The 15574-nt window shown below is 38.4% G+C and overlaps 1 protein-coding gene across 1 annotated transcript; it reads right to left on the minus strand.

Moving 5' to 3' along the window:
* Positions 1-1029: 1029 nt before the first annotated feature.
* Positions 1030-15192, minus strand: LOC104018323 (protein-glutamine gamma-glutamyltransferase 6). The gene is made up of 13 exons (XM_009471451.1): positions 15141-15192; positions 14438-14611; positions 13996-14235; positions 9621-9739; positions 8724-8852; positions 8381-8561; positions 8016-8151; positions 6322-6425; positions 5987-6229; positions 4238-4555; positions 3082-3245; positions 2236-2360; positions 1030-1180 (listed from the first exon to the last, which is right to left on the minus strand). Exons 1-13 carry the CDS (start codon positions 15190-15192, stop codon positions 1030-1032), a joined length of 2136 nt encoding a protein of 711 aa, XP_009469726.1.
* Positions 15193-15574: the final 382 nt, after the last annotated feature.

Here is a 15574-nt window from a genome sequence, read left to right on the forward strand (position 1 = left end):
TGGTTACTGTGCCCTGTCAGTCATTAGCTTTCATACCAGTCCCTGGAGAGGCTACATTGCCTGCAGTAATAGAGAATCCTTAAGGCTACATGAAAGTGCGTTTCAGGTGAGACCTGGTACCTGGCAACATTAGGATTGGGAACCTACAAAAGAGGCATCTGTATGCAAATGCTGTGACAGAGGTGCGGAGTAGGGGCTGCCTGTGAACGAGTTACATTGGGAAGGTTTGAAGACAAATGTGTCCTTGTCTCCAGTGACCTTATGCTGGTGGGGAAAAAGGTGTTAGTTACACTGTGTTGCTGGACTGCCATATTAATGCAGGACTGTCCCCATGCTTTGTGGTGCTTGGGCCTCTGTTGTGTTACATAGGAATTAAGTTACTGATTTGAATATGTACACGTGTTGTCTACTCTGTGACAGGCCTATGCCCACGGGCTACAGAAATATTGTTGTCATGGTCCCCAAACATTACTTCTTCCAGCCTTCATAAGCTTTTTTCCTCCCCATTCACAGAGTTACAGGTGTCACAAAATACAGAAATTAAATGAACAATGGAGGAAATGTTCTACTTTTTTAGGTAACAAGCTTGTGAAATGGAGGAAAAAGAACTTTCCTCACTCTTGTGATTTCTCATAATATTTCCATGGAATGTACAATTCATTACAAAAGAATACAGTTATATGAATAGTTTTTATTTATTGCTGACAATTAGAATATGGTCACAAAGACACTGTATTAATTATCTAATGGAAAAGTCAAAACCGGGAGCTTAACACAATGAGATCTGATAAACAGTGAAACTATTTCTACAAGGAAGGGGCTTCATTTTTCTAGACAAGAGGAAAAAAAAAAAAAGAAATATAAATAGAGACTAAATAATTAAGCACTGTGAAAGCAGGAGCCTTGATTCTATTGCAGTGTAAGAGGTCACCAATTTCTGTGGAAAGTTTCTTGCCGTCATCACTGTCCCTATACAGAGGAGAATGTCTTGCCTTGTTAATGCTGAAATAGGAGACTGATTCCACCACATTATGCAGGTGCTACTGCAATGGTTACAAATCCCTTAACATGTGAAAATTTGTCACAAGAGAAGTCTACTTGCAGCTGTAAGGGCCCAGTCCTGCGAGGTGTGAATTCAAAATAAATTTTTGATCTCTCCCTTGGTGCCAGTTGTGCCAGACTGGAAGAAAAAAAAAAAAATCAATTAATTCAGGCTTGCATTGTCTTTCCTTGAGATTCCCAAGAAGCAGAACTCCGTGATAGCTAGGGCACCAACAGTTGCTTGAGACCCAGGCTTGGTTTTTGAGAATTACTTAGGGTTTGAGGCTTTGTGTAGACTAAGAAATGAGAAAAGATAGTACCACCTTAATTTACTCTTGAATAGACTGATGAAAATGAGAAGTGCTATGTCATGCTTCCATGTTAGGGCTGGGTACAAGTTTGGAAAGTCAACACAAACTCAGAATAGGAAAACTCTTATGTCAAAAGTCAGCACTCTGTCCGATGCCCGATTGGTTCGTATCCATTTTGGTAATAATATGATTTTTCTAATGGCCAGGGGTGCTTTGTGTCTCCTTTTGGCCTAAATTGTCTTAGTCTTTCACTGGAATAATGTTTTCCATATTTTTATGGATTATTATGTCCAAATATTTCCAGACCCAGCAAGTCAGGCTGCTTTATAATAAAATAAACTTTAGGAAATATGAACTACTCAACATTGAGTTAATCCATAAAGCAGCAGAGTTCAGAGGAAAAGAAAAAAGTAATAGAACATTTTACTCTTATGTTTTGAAAAGGCATGATTTTCTCCTACTTTAAGGGAGAACAGAGCAACTTCTTGTTTGGGTTGGAACGAGGGGAGCTATGGCAGTGTCTTACTTGTTTGCTTTAGCACAGACATTTTTGTAGTATTAGGGTACTGTATATAAAAATAGAAAAACAAAGCTAAGCTGTAGAAGAAATATCAGAGAGACAAAAGAATTTGACATGCCCGTTTGCTTTCCGAGGAAGGAAGAATGATAGCAGTTTTTAGTTGTTAAAGAAGTTCCTATGTGGGAAAAAAAAAATACATGCTTGAGAAATCATAATATCTCTATATATTTGGTGGCATTTTTACTTTCATAAATAGAAAATATGAAAAAGACAATTCAACCATGAGTTTTTTTCTTATTGAGAAACTAGACATGCTATTGGTCATGTTAGAAGCACTGAGTAAATGCTACAGCTTTCACTTACTGTATCTTGACCTGTTGATTCATTAAAGTCACTAGTAATACACAGCGGTTCACAGGTTCAGGGAGGGGATTGGCATACGAGATCTCTAGAGTAACAGCTTTGTTCACTACAACCCGCCGAGGAATCTAAATGACAAAGACACGTTTCTGATCATTCACTGTTTTACACTTTTCTGGAGCCAGACTTCAGTTGAACTGTAAGCAGACATCTCTCATATTTGAGGATGAATGAGATATTGGTAGGAGCAGTGAAATTTAACTGACAGTTGGTATGCCTTTCCTAATACTTGAAGCTGGATTTGGGTTAGCTAAATAGTGCTGTCAAGCTCTACGCAATATTTTGTGCACAATTTCAGTGAGATAGAGCCCCGAGTGCCTTTTTTTTGGGAGGGGACGGGACACGGCACACATCATTGATTAGGATTAAAGTGTTAAAACAACATAAACTGGCCCTAATGTAGATTAGAATTAAGGGTTTAAGTCTGTATTTTGGGAGTAGGCAAAATTGTTTAAAGGCAACACAAGCACTTGCCAATAACTAGAATACAGATGAAATGAAATAAAATGAAAACATGTTCTGTGAACATAAAGCAGTGGCATGGGACTGGGAAATAAAGAAGGTAACAGAGCTGTTCTGAAGAACAGTGGGCAGATTCAGGCAAAGATTCAAAATTGGTCTCTTGCATGCTTACTTTCTAAATTTAAGCACGCAGAATTTTAGAGCAACATCTGAAATTGCAGCCTAAATTAATGCATTTATCCCCAAATTCTCATCTTAAGATCTGAGCTCCAGAAAGACTCTTTAGTTCTTTTTGTCATTCAGGACATCAGGGAGAGGATTGTTTACCTTAATGATAATGTTTGTGTCCTCTAAAATGATTGTCTTCTCCACCAGCAACTTTACCCCGTGCATGTGCATGACTTCACACAAAGCAGTAACTTGGATCCTTTTGTCAGTAGTCAGATATTTTCCATAGTAAGAATAAGGGATTTTTAACCGGATATGTTTCCCTGAAATTCAGAGATATATTTAAGGAACCATTACATTCTCAAAGAATGCTAAAGAGAGCTATTGTGAGGGTTTTGGAAATTATTGAAGGGAACAGAAGATAAGACAGCTGGAGTGTGTTTATGTTTCTTCCTTCTGAGACTGGTTGTGTATTTCCCTCTTCTGGTGATCCTTTACTACTTTAACTCATTTAACACAGTTTTGAATGGAGGATTTTGGCCTGAAACTGAGGGAATCTGCTCATTTGCATTTCACTGGATTCCTGTCCATTTGTATTTCTTATAATTAGAGGTATAGCCATTTTTATTTATTCCCTCCTTATATCCTATTTGTTTTACCTCAGTCAAGAAGAAAGTTTGGGTCAAGTTTCACAGAGATCCTTTTCAAGTGACCTGGTCAGATGCTTATTGTAGTCCTACAACTTTTCTGCTGTGTATGGAAAAATGTTTATCTTTGTAGTCCCTGGGGATAAAAAAGATCTCTATAATAATTTTAATAGCCTTGACTCTTCAAAAGAGAGACAAGGAGTTTCACTGTAACTTTTAACCTTTGTCCTAGTTAATTTCTATTGAAGTGTTGCCTGTTGAGTGCCAGAAAGCACACATCACACTTTTTTTATTTGTTAAAAGAGTAAGATGTGTTCCTATACATGTAATAATCACCACAGGCAGATAGACACACTCATACGCACATATATATGTACACACACACACCCCACCCCCATACATATATAGTGTTGCTTCTGGAGCTATAATATAAATGTAGCCTACTGTACAACATTTAATGAGACCTTCAGTTCCTCAATGAACTAGTGAAAGTTTTCAGAGGAGAAAAAAAAGATCTTGTAAAATGTAGTCATAAAAAAATGCTATTAAGATATGGAACAAGTACATGTGCTACAAGGCTGATAGAAATATGTTGTTTCTTCCTTCCAGTTGCCTTCACGTTACTAAGAAGAGGGCTATGTTGGCTCCTTAGGGACATTAAAAGTTACCTTTTTTAGAACCAAGATCCACAGAGGTGGTTGCCTTCAGGATCTCTGCCACTGCTCTCCTTGTGTACAGGATGGTTGATGCACTCATGTCCACCTTCACGGTCTTGTGATCAAAAGACAGGTTATTGAGAATTAAGATTAGGGTAATGTCTTTGCCAAACACTGGAGGTTCAGCCAGCTTGAATTTCCCAGAGATCCCAGGTTTTCTAATTGTCTCTGAACATCTTGCATCTGGAGATTCTGTGTGTCCTTCTGTGATGTTTGAGCCAAATATCTTGGCCAAGGCCTTTTTATAAACTCGTCTTTCCTCAGAAGAACCTGGTCAAAGGAAAGAACCAAATAAAATTGATACTTTTGTTGCCATTGCACCTTCTCTGTGTAAAGGCTTTCAGAATGATAAAGGGTGTCAGCTCTGCATCACCCAGAAATATGCAATACCTAAAAGTTTCCCATATTTTTATTAGGCCTCCCTTCAGGTTTTTCATGGGAAAATAATAAACATACTGTAATAAGGTGAACATGTCACTAAAATGAAATATGATGCATTTGTATTTGTTTAAGATGCAAGATTTCTTTTTCTTTGGTCAGAACATGCAGTAGTGTGATAAGTGTTACTTTGCTAATCTAATGATAACCAACCTCTGTATTAAATATGGTTGCACTAAAACCTTGAGGAGTGAAGTAGTGAAATGTGGCCACTGATTCTGGATGGCAAACTTTAAAAAAGTGAAATACATCTTCCCATCTTCCTTTTTTTTTTTTTTTAAAAAGACTTTGAGCCACAAACATTAAGCAAACTATTATATGAAATCTGTAAGCCTAAATTTAAAAAGACGGAAAGACATAGGTACCAAGTTTTTGAGGGAAGATAAAAATATTCCTGCAAACATATGGCTATGCAGTTCTTAACTTTTGCCGCTTTGTTTTCCTAAGTACAGATGAGTGGCACTTAGTCCCTTTACTGTTTCCTAGTAGTTTTGCTTCCAGAATCCAATAATGTGTAGACTGAGTCCACTGGGAGTGCAAACACATAACTGAATGGCTGGGTAGCTGATGGCTGGCTGTCAGAGCAGGAGCACAAGGGAGCCTAACTCGGTGAATTTATACAGTCAGAGAGGGAGACTGAGTGAGTCACTCTTAGGAGCAGGATGTAATGCGGTCTTCAAAAGGAAAGATGAGGAGTTGGAATGGACACAGCAAGAAAGAACTTATTTCCTGAGAGACACTGAGCATGAGGTCTTAGGGGAGATGGATCTCTGTGTTAGAGGACTAGAGTTTAAGGTTTTGGATTAATGGCTTGATTGTTGCCCTACTCCCTCTGCCAGATATGTCAGAAAACTAGTATTTATTAATCTGTAACTTCCCATACTGCAGACCTCTGCACAGTTCGTGATACACAATGGACTCAGTTTTAAGACTTTTTGGTATGACAGCTTGAGGATTTGTCTGCCTCGGGTACTAAAATGTATTTTATAGCCCTGTTTTGTGTATGTATTACATTTTGTACTTCTGTGTAAGGGACTAAAGTATATTTTGTATTGTGTCTTAATAAGGAAACTACAAAATACACAAAACCAGAAATATAATACTCACTGTATTAAGAAAGTAATCTGAGAACACTGGCAGAAATACTTTCTGAAGGGAGAGATGCTCAAACAAAACAGGTTATCCATCCTAGCTTCCTAGCACCAAGAATTCAGTAGGAGGTAATTGTGATAACAAGGAGATAATTTGGGATAATTCCTTTACCTTCTGGATATTTGTAATTATAGGTGACATCCACGCGGGAATTGCTACCCACAGCTTTGGTGCTGATAAACCTGCCAATTATTTCAGTATCACAATAAACTCTTTTCTTAGTTCCATCACTGTATACAATCCATCTGTTGCAATCGGCATTCACCTCTGTATACACAAATAAGGTGTCGTAATCCAAGTCTACATCACCCTCTTTGATGGCTATGACAGATGCAGGGCCACACTGAAATAATCCTAAAACATAGAAAAAAAAAAAGTCAAACTTTATTAGTTGTGCTCAGTTTGGAGAAGGAATGTTAGGTCATGCTAAGAACTTACACTGTTACCTTTGCTTTGTTCTTGTGGAGTCGCATCTAAAACCTGCCATCCACTGTATGATGTTCCCAGGTCTGGGCGAATGAACCAGCTTTCATTCCAGACGTGATAATCCCTGGAGACAAAGAACAATGTCTAGAAAGCATAGTAATATAGAGTCATACAAACTTCCAATTTGAAAGGAGTAGGGAATTTTGTTTTTTAAAGATTCTCTAAGATGTGACACAAGCTGTCTAGTTACACCAACTCACTACCTCTTTCAAGGGATAGATTTACTGCCTGCTTTTGAGGTGTAGACCTCAGAGTGGGGAGGGAGAGAATACAGATGTCAGCAGCTTGCTTTGGGAGCAATATGAACTATAAGTGAAAGATTTAAGCCTTGGATATAGGCAACACTTGGTGATTGGGTTCAGTAACCTTCAAATGTGGGAAATGCTTCATTTAAATGGAAACTTAAAATAGCTATACTGGGTCAGATAAAATGTCCAATAGTCCATCTATAGTAGTGTGCAGCAGTAGATGTTTAGAAAAAGAGGTAAGAACAGCACGTGAATAGAATGACCCTTCCCCTGATATGCTTTAGATTTCTCGCAGTCAGAGAATTAGGGACTTCATGAATTAGCCATTACATTGAGACCACTGGGTTTAATGGTTGTTAGTCATCTTATTCTCTATGAATCTCTTTTGCCCTGTTTAGTTTTGTTTTCAACAGCATCCAGTGGTAATGAGTTCCACAAACTCTGAAAGGAAAGGAAAGATTGGTAAAATGTAGGTCACAGGAGGACCCAGAAAAGAAGATTTGTTGGCTGAATTTTGTTCAGAGGCTAATACTTCTAAGGAAGTTAAGAGGTGAAAGGCTTCCCATATCCTTCAACCACATACACTCAGTGAAAGGAAGCAGACTAAGTAAAGATGATACTTTTGATGAAGCCTAGTGTGCACAGAGACTTTGAGCTATATGAAATACCTTTGGGACTAGTTAGTTCACTTTCTGAAAAGTGAAGTGGCTGCAGAGTAAAGATTTTACAACTGGAGGGCAACTGAAATATAAAATGGTATTATTTAAAGAATATCATGTTTCTTTGGCTACTCAGGTTTTGGGGTTTGATTGATGATCATGGATCACTTACAGTTTACAGCACTGGACTACAATGTCCAATAACCAAGTCTGGAGAGTGTTGGGATTGTTCTCTCTTTTTCAGCTCCCACAAAGGGAAGGTCTAGCTAAAAAGGACTGCTGGAAAACTTCTTGGGGAGGCTCCCATTTACCTGGGGAGGATGACAGGCCAAGCTGAGAAACACAGGCTTTGGATGTGTGATGAGAGAGAGTTATGGCAGCAGTAAACCAGTTAAGAGCATGGAAGGTACACAGCTGCATTATCAGGAACAGACTGGTTAGGTGTCAATAGTTAAAAGAGCCTTGGGAATTGGTACATTGTCAATGGAAACATACTTTTTAAAGAAAGTTGCAACTTGCTTGAGGTCAAGGACAGCAAAAAATGGTGCTGGTTGGTTGCTTGCTTGAAGTAACTTATCTCAAAACCATGAAGTATGTTTTCTTTCGCAATGGATGGCTAGTGTATTAATTTAGATATTTGTATTAAATTTTGTCCACTCAGTTGCTTTTGTACTACTAGTGTTCATGTCTTTAAGTCTCATAAATCCTCTCTCTAATTATTGGTGAGATGCAAAAAATTATATTTACCATGTGGAATCCTTGCCGATATTAAGACTCTTTCCAGAGCTGTCATAGTACTTATCAATACTCAGGTTTCTATCCACATCATGGGCAGAGTTAAAATTTGAAACCAAGCGAGTTGGAATCCCCAAGCACCTCAGAACTGAAATATATTTTAAAAAAACAAACACAAACAAAAAACACACAGAGCTTTAATTCAATGATTATAAGTATCTGAGAAACAAAGTTAAGTCTAAATATTTTGTGATTCTTAGCATTTGCAGTCTTCAGAAAACTGTTCCTCTTGTAGAATTAACTGCTTTGTAGTTTTGGTAAAACCAGAGGTCACAAATGCCTCCATTTCACCACAGTCCTCTATTCTTAAAGCTTACCTGTACACATCACGCCTGCAAAAACCCAGCACTGGCCATACTGAACAGGCTTGTAGTTGTCCTGACACCATTTCTGGAGGATTACCACACTGCCATCCCATCTGGATGGATTCTCATGTGAATGGAAACTTCCTTGCCACTTTCCCAGGAGAACTCCATTATCATTATCATTTCCATTGATCTAAAAGTAGGCCAATGAACAGAATGCACAAAATCAATTGTGTATAATACACCATATCTAATCAATTATATTGTTTAAGGTGCAAGTGGCTGAGTCTGGGTGGTATAACTAATGTTTACTGCTTAAGCATGTGGAATTAAGATTGAGTTGTCCTTTTCTTACCATAGAACTGATTACTCGGCCCACATATTTAGGATCTCCTCTTCGGGATACATCAATGGCAGGGTCCTGACGATAGTACAGGCTCAGATCAAGCATGGTGAGGCAGATGTTTAGAAGGTGATCTTGAAACTGTGATCAGATAAGATAAATTTTTAAGAAAATAGATAGTTTCACAAACAGAATTAGAGGAGATTCTACTGCAGTGTCTCTTTTCTAAAATATTCCAGCCCAAAGGTGATAGGGACAGTGAGGCACAGACAGTAGTGTGCAGTTCATACTGCAATATTGGCTAAAGACAGGGCTAACTAAATAAAGCAAAAATCTGGCAGGATGCCTTCTGCCATCAGAAAGGATGACTGCAGTAAAACTAAAACTGCCAAGCTTATTCTGACTGCAGTTATTAGATTCTCTTGAGTTATATCCCTGGAAACATTTAAGGTCAGGTTGGATGGGGCTTTGAGCAACCTGATCTAGTTGAAGATGTCTCTGCTCATTGCAGTGAGGTTGGACTAAATGATCTTTAAAGGTCCCTTCCAACCCAAACCATTCTATGATTCTATGTCAATGTCAGTTCTGGCCCATTGTAACTGCATTACAAAAACAGTGGGTGTGTTGGAGCCACACAAGTATATTGTCACTTGTACTGTGGATGCTTTGGTCACAGATGAGGTCTTGTACCATGACCTTCAAGCACACGTAGAAGTCAGTCCTAGCTGCAGTGCTGTGCTAGGCCATCTCTCACACCAAAGTCCTATTAGGCACACAGTGAGCAAACCACAAGTAAGGCTAGCCAGGTTTGTTCAATTTTCATATAAACAGGCATACCTGTCAGAGAGGCAAATAATGATAGTAGAAAATGCTATTGGAGACAAATAAGAGCCCAAATGAATTCCTTACCTGTCCATAGTACCATCCTCTTGCTTCAATGTACTTTGCATTGCCCACAAAGATTATTCCATTTTCATTTAGAACATACTCTTGTCTCTCATTTTCATTAGCCATGTAGACATCATCACCTGAAAACCAAGTTGGACATGCTTTTACACTTAATGCTGAGAATACTTGCAACCTTTCAAAAACATTTGTATCTTGATTTAGCAAGGGGAAAACTACTATTTGGAAAACGTATTGTTATAGCTTCCTGAACATGTATAGTCCGGTGAAAATGCCTGCTATTGTATATGGTTGGGGGGGGGGGGGGGGGCGGGCAGGGCAGAGGGGAATCCATGTTATATTACTTTAACTTTTTTCCCTAATTTTGTCCCCTATCTGTACGTTGTATTTTTGTGAGGAAGATGGAGAAAAGTCCAGGCTAGCTCACTGGGTTTTTCCACCTTCTCAAGGTAGTTAGAAGTAGAATAAACATTTGAAAAGAATCACACAAATGACATTTTTATCTTTCTAGTTGTGTTCATCTTGTTTTAAGATGCCTAAATGAAGATCTCTACTTGCCTGATCCAAAGTGCCAGCAGGAATGTTATTAGGATAGCCTGCTCAACCGTTCACTTTGATTTCATTGTTACTCATTGGTTTCCCTAGTTTATGGCACAGTATGTAGCTGCTATGAAAGCACTGGCTTCTCACAGATGTTTAGATTGTTTTGATCACTCTTTAGGTAGCAATATCTACTTATCTCTGTGTTTAATTTCATAATGTTTAAAATTATTTTCTGAAAGCTTCAGGATTTCAGGAAATACATATAAAAATCAGAAATCAGCTTTTTTATTTTATTGAGTCAACTTCTTTACCTTCCTATAGGAACTTCCCATCCTTCCCTTCCTGCAAATAAAAAGATTGTGTAATTTATTTAAAAAATTATATCACAGTATGTAAGTTTATTTTTGTGGTGGCTGTCCACACTTTGTTTTTTAATATCATCATCATTGTTGATTCCCAAGCTTTTGGGCCAGCATAAAGCTGGAGAACTGTGTGCAGTTCCAGGTGTTGCACTTCAAGGTGTGGGCCAGTTGGAAAGAGTGACAGGAGCACTAAGAATGCTCAGCAATCCTGAAAATATAACTTATGAAGAAAATATAACTTATGAAGAAATTATAACTTATGAATTAACTCAGAATTATTTAAGGTAGGAAAAAAAATGGGGGTGAGGAATGGGGCAAGCATGGCAATCAATTACAGAAATTTTTGTGAGAAAAATTTTATTGGAGTGAATTGCCAGGGGAGGTACTGGAGCTTCCCTTATGGCTGATCATTAAGAAGGAATTCAAGATCTGTCAGGAATGATGTAAGTGCTGAACTGAACCTGCCTTAGAGCATGGTGTGGGACTAGATAACTTCCTAAGATCCTTCTAGCTCTATGAGTTTATGATTATGAACAATCTAAATGTTCTTCTATAATCACTTGAAGAACATCTTTTTTTCCACAGTTTTATATGCTCTCAATTATAATGATCTAGAGACAGTTCTTTGAATAAATAGACTTAGACTTTTTTTTTTAACAACACTATTCCTACCAAAACTCAGAGCAAAATTCACATCAGTTTAAAAGGAGTAAAAAAACCCCACAACACAATCTCTTCCTTTCAAGTATGACTAAACAGTAACAACCCCTCCTTCTGTTACTCTCAACACACAAGGAGGAAAAAAAAATGCAATCAGCCACGATAGTCCTCTTTTTTTGACAGTTACAGAAAGACAGACCACCATAGACTTAACCCTTTGTTAAATTAATTCCTTTTAATACAAAAATACAAAGTTGTTATATATTCTGTCCTCTCATTCTGAAGTTAAAGCTTATCCTGGCATAGTGAGAAACAAGCAGGATGTACATTTCTGTTAATAGTTTTTAAATCAATATTTAAGCATGCTTTCTAACATGGATATACTTCTAGTAATTTCTTCATATAATCTTTGTCACAGAAACAAGTGGCAGCTATCAGACATCTAGGGAAAAAGATACATTCTACAAAATTCTCAAACATACAAATCCTTTTATCCCCTAAAGCTTTACAATTGACATGTTCACTTGTGAGCTATAGATAAACAGTGTATGATCATTCATTTAATTCATGATTAGCACTCTTTATTCTAGTAGTTAAGTGTACATTCCTTCAATAGCATTAGGACATAATGCATCATTATCAGAGGCTGGCTTGCAAGTGTCTTAGATTTCTCTTTAAATGTCCTCAAGAGACTTTATTAATGTTAAAACATCACTTTTGTTTTATCCAGAGGTTTGAAACAAATACGTTAGTGAATTAATAAGCTTATTGGTTTGTTACATTTATGGTAAGATCAGTATTTTCTGTGTCCAAATTCTGTCTTTACTTCATATATATGATCTCTGAAACTAATTGCTTTTGCCTTGCTAAACTACAAATTTTCTCTTGTCCAAAAGGCTTTTCATGTGTTCAGTTATCCTAGTAACCCTTCACTGAACATGTTCTAATTCATAATTCCTGTTCAGGAAAGATTAACTGAAAGAAAATTCCAAATGAGATCTCATCACTTCGTACAATGGCATTAACATTTAAATATGAGTAACTGTTTCCTCTTATTCAGTTTAAGATTGCATTTGCCTTCTTCAGGGCCATTTCACTTTGGTTCTCATCTTTAACAAGTACTTTCACATTCTTCATGATTTCCAACTGGTCAGTCTACCCATTGAAATTATTGTTATTTCTCCCTAAACGTATGGTCTTTTATTTTGTATTATTGTACCTTATCCCTTCTCAACTACTCCAGTCTCTATGGCCAGCGAGTTATTTCTATGTGGTATCCCAGCCCATCTACGTATGGACAATGCTGCTTAATGTCAGTATATTGAAGTCAGTAATGAACCATTTGATGAGAGCAGTTTTTTCAGATGACACTTAAAGATCCACTAGTAGCTTTTCTCTAACCCAGTGCTTTTCCTTTCATCTCTAGTCCTGACTGGTTCCTTGCAAGTAGCTCTTTACTGATATTGCAGTTTATTAATTAAATCCTGTCTGTTCCAGCTTAATGAATAATCTCCCATGTGGAACCATATCTACAGACCAGATCTGCCATTTATCCTTTGCTGAGAAAATAAATTTTCTATTTCCCTTGTGCTATGACACTTACTATGGCAGTAAAGTACCCGCAAACTGAATCTGTTCCTGTTTGTCAGAATCTGGGAGCTATTTCACGCTGCAGAAACTCATTCAACAGCATCCTGCTTTAAGGATACTCCCTTTTGTTTGGCAGTGGTTGTTGCATCATCTGATAAATCTGGAGGGCTCTTCTGCAAAATCATTAGTTTTAACTGGAATGGCCCAGCTTAATTTTTCCTCAGTTTTCTTCTAAGAACAATTTGTCTTGTCACATGAGTACCACTGCTACTCCTGTGTTCCAGTTCAGGAGCTGTCAAATATTTTGGTCCCTGCAGTGTGGTTTCTATCAATTAGAAGTTACACCACAAGTGATCTTTCAGGGGGTTCTGGGAAGGCTTCTTCCCTCAGGACTGTCTATGCAGAGACAGTCTGAGTTTCCTGAACATAGATCTATAATTATTCCTGTCTTCCAAGACATGCTGAGCTAATTAGCAGCTTTTTTCATCTTGGCTCTTGACATATTTGTTAGTGGCCCTTGACTAACATATGTTCATAGAAAACAGTGGATGATTGTGGTTACTTTTCTCTTCTTTTATAATCTGTTTAGTCACTTGTCTGTCTAAGAGCTCCCTTAACTCTAGAGTGGTATATTTTAAGGCTAATCTAGGTTTCTAGACTATCGTATATTTGCAAAATCTGAGTTTAGGAATTTTCATTTCTTCTGCAACATGCTGAGGCTGCAGAAATAAAAAATGGAGCAGCCGGAGATGTCCCTTTTCAACCCCTGATGAAAGACATGGGAAATGCAAATCTTCACACTAGCCCTCTATCAGTTTTTATAAAGTTGGTTGAGCTATTGTCTTTGCAGTTAACAGCTACAAGAGCAGTCTTGCTTTGATTTAGGTGCAAGTCAAGGACATTCCTGTATGCTTGTTTCAAGTTCTGAGAAGTACATGCGCTTATGAAAGTCTGTCAGCCCTTGTCTATAGAAAAAGTGATCTTCTCAGTCCTGAAGAAAGGGTCTATGATATCACCCCATATAGTACATTTCATGAGGATAAAAGTGGGGGAGGGGGTGTGGTAGCAGCTTTTTAATGTAGTAAAACCAGATCTCTGAACAGATAGCTGAGATTGCTGCCACTGGCAACACAAAAAGAGACAGCTTGAAGGAGCAAGCTCACTGTGCAGATATGAAAGCAAATAGGTCAGTTACATTCAAGAGCAAAGGTATTGGTACCTACCTGGGCACCAAGGGTTGAAGAGTAACACAAACTGCCCCAAGAATCTGGAGAAGATCTTGTTCCCTGAGGTTATCTGGAGGATGAGATTGTATCGTCCAATGACAGCATTGGCTGGGCTGGATATTGTAAAGTTCATATAGCTGGACTCACTGGGTCCTTGGACAGCACTCCAGCCACTTGCCCCCACCTCAGAGAGGTTAAATACAGCCTTTGTACGATGAGATTCTGAGGGGGATGGCCCTGCCAGAAAGAGGGGATAATTGGTTTCCATTCCAGAGTGTGGTTTCAATATTAACCTCGCACTTGAAATGAGCACATTGAGGGGGAGAAGCATTAAAAGTACTTGAAGAAAAATTGCATCTCTAAATAGAATACAGGGAGAACTACAAGGGATAAAGATCACAGTTCTGTGAGAACATGGATTAAGCTAAGGGAGCGTTACCTATTTCAGTGACAAATGCTAGGCTCTCCCCGGTCTGCTTTGGTCTGTTGAAGTACAGGGTAATAGTGAAGGCTTGTCCTCGCCTAACAGTCAACTCAGTGTTGGCATATCTGTCAGTATGGTGCGTGCCTGCATTTACTGATGGCTGCCAGCTGATATGTGTTGGTGTCAGATCTGTAAAACAGAAGACAGGACATGAAGAAGCAGCCAGCATGGAAAGAAGTAATTTGCTGGTAAGTGGCATGATGAGGTTGCTAAGAGCAGTTATCTTTTACTGGAGGAAGAACAACTCAAAAGCAGACACTCCATTAAATTAAGTCTAGTGGTCACTAATAGAAATTTTTGCTTGGGTTTTGTTACAGGACTGTCATACACCGAGGACTTATATACTTCCTATGTAGTGCTGGATGCTGTTTTATCACTGGACTTAGAAAAAAATTTCCAGAAGCAAATCAGTGTCATTTCATTGTCAGCACCAAATAAAGCGGGCTGTAGCCCCTCTACAGTTTCAACATATATATTTTTAGGATCCAGAAAGGGCAATTAGGACATCTTGCTTTTCCTGCTTACATCCTGATGCCATTTGGCCTAGAGTAGGGAAAGATGCATAGTGAGAGATCATCCGTCTTACATGAATGAACAAGAGGTATTTGAGGACATAAGTTGGAGCTTTTGACAAACAAATCAAATTGACTGAATTTACCTCTGTCCAAAGGGACCACTGGGATTCCTGTTGTAGTAGGCACTACCTTCATGTCCTAGAGGAATTCTGATGAATTGCAGTGTGCTTGAAGTTCTCCGATATCAAGTGTCCTCCTGCACACATACTGTTATTATGGTCTGTGGTTTAAAACCCATAAAGTGGCTTTTGCCACCTTAAATGTTAAACTACCTTTTTGGCAAGGGAGTATGCGTATGATCTTCCTTGCAAGATTTTCTCTTCTATAGCTCATGTTTTATTGCCACGCTCAAACTTGAGTAGTCATACTGTCTTCAGGAGCTCTGAGAGGCACTGTCCTCTGTGTTTATATCTGCCCTGTGAGACTCCACAGAGTACACCTGGAGCACTGTGCTGCAAGTTTTGGCAAATGCTCAGGGCAAGTACCTTGGTGAAGATTCTTCCAAATCACTTTTATT

Source organism: Nipponia nippon, unplaced genomic scaffold (assembly GCF_047370975.1).
Source record: "Nipponia nippon isolate SJK-2023a ecotype South Korea unplaced genomic scaffold, ASM4737097v1 scaffold_13, whole genome shotgun sequence".
NCBI classification, from domain to species: Eukaryota; Metazoa; Chordata; class Aves; order Pelecaniformes; family Threskiornithidae; genus Nipponia; species Nipponia nippon.

Excerpts from the sequence above, each read along its gene's own strand:
- LOC104018323 (XM_009471451.1), bottom strand. The coding sequence starts at position 15,192 with ATGAAGGTAGTGCCTACTACAACAGGAATCCCAGTGGTCCCTTTGGAC. Across the intron at positions 14,612-15,140 it reads AGTGGTCCCTTTGGACAGAG|ATCTGACACCAACACATATC; the intron begins GTAAATTCAGTC and ends TCTGTTTTACAG. Across the intron at positions 6,230-6,321 it reads TCCACAAGAACAAAGCAAAG|GATTATTTCAGTGTGGCCCT; the intron begins GTAACAGTGTAA and ends TCTATGTTTTAG.